The 1,551-nt window shown below is 40.0% G+C and overlaps 1 protein-coding gene across 1 annotated transcript in view; it reads right to left on the reverse strand.

The window, feature by feature from the left end:
- Mrpl39 (mitochondrial ribosomal protein L39) overlaps nucleotides 1-1,551 on the reverse strand; it is a 17,137-nt gene that overhangs the window by 8,382 nt on the left and 7,204 nt on the right. Inside the window, exon 6 of the mRNA XM_031364295.1 lies at nucleotides 467-579. Coding sequence (XP_031220155.1) covers nucleotides 467-579 — 113 coding nt within the window. The remainder of the gene's footprint in view (nucleotides 1-466; nucleotides 580-1,551) is intronic.

A 1,551-nucleotide genomic window follows, 5' to 3' on the forward strand; every position in this document is an offset into this window, starting at 1 on the left:
CAGAGTGAGTTCCAGGACAGCCAGGGCTACACAGAGAAACCCTGTCTCGAAAAGCCAACAAAACAAAAACAAAACAAAACAAAACAGAAAGAAAAGCAAATCTTAGGACAAAAATAAGATAAAATAAAATGATGCCTTACATAAATCAAATATAAAAATTCCTGGTGAGCATGGAAGTGCAGGAGGGCCACAACCTCAGAAATTTCAAATACTAAGACAGGGAAATGAGAAGTTCAAAGTCTACCTGCAGAACTCTGTCTCAAAATCAAAAGGAAAAAAAGGGCTGGAAATATAGCCCAATGGTAGAGTACTTACCTAGCATGCACAAGTCCCTAGGTTCAACCCCCAGCACCAGAAACAATATATATAAGAAAAATAAAATAACAAAATTTCTTAGCAGCTGAGTTTTCTTCATTAGATGCTATTCTTGGAAGTCAGCCTTGTTTGAAAGGCAGTCAATGCTTACTTGTTATGCTGAAATATTTCCAGTGCCACTTTTGCATCAACTTCCAGTGTTTCAAAGGGAAGGTCCCTATATATTAAACTATAAGCATCTTTTGTGAAAGAACGCAGGTTCTCCTAAAAAAAGAAAGAACTAACCGTTAGTAGCCATTCACCCAAGAGCATTTCACTGTAAGTCAGAAGGCAAACCGCACACTTAGTCCAGGGATCTAAGTATAAAAGAAGGAAGACAGGAAAAACTAATTATTGGACATTTTTCATTCACAGTGTTCCAGTATGTAGACCACACACACTTGTTCAATTCCAGAAACTAAAAAATGCATAAGGTATTATACTGGCTAGTAAAAACTGTTAAAGAGAGATCTGCGGAGAAACTTTTAACATTTTACCAAATCATAAAAATAAATGCTGACTAAAATTATAATGCAACAAATAGAAACAGTAATAAGCAAGGAGACCGACAAGCGTGCCCTGCGTACAAATGACTAAAACCTAGTTCAACAAATGCATGGGAAAAGCATCACTGCTTCACTCCTCTGTTCCACTGGTCATGTGATACAGGATATTTGACCCCATTGTGAACCTCGAGATTGTGAACTGGAAAAACCTGTCTCTTGTGGTGAGGCTCAGCCCTAGCACACATCTTTAACCCACGAGCTTTCTGTATACAAGAGCTAAATAAAGTCAACAAGAGGTCAGAACTAGAGTGAGCAAGCAGTTGACAGGGAGTGAACACAGGGACACCCAGGAAAGAGAAAGGGGGGTCTTTGAGGTGAAGGGTGTTTAAGGCAGCATGGAGAAGGAGCTCTTTCCTTTTCAGAGAGATCAGTGGAGTGGGTCTGCTAGCTGCTTCTCTGAGCTAACAGGCTTTCATCACATCATCTGGCCCCTAAGTCTTCATTTAGCAAATCAAACATTTGGAATTTTGTTTTAAAAACAATAGTTATATAGTGTCAGCAAACCCCAGACCATTCAGGATCACCATTATTTATGGCGCAGAAAATATAAGGGCAATGGTGGAGCACGCCTTTAATCCCAGCACTTGGGAGGCAGAAGTAGGCAGATTTCTGAGTTCGAGGCCAGCCTGGT

The sequence above is a fragment of the Mastomys coucha genome, unplaced genomic scaffold, assembly GCF_008632895.1.
Source record: "Mastomys coucha isolate ucsf_1 unplaced genomic scaffold, UCSF_Mcou_1 pScaffold12, whole genome shotgun sequence".
Lineage (NCBI taxonomy): Eukaryota > Metazoa > Chordata > Mammalia > Rodentia > Muridae > Mastomys > Mastomys coucha.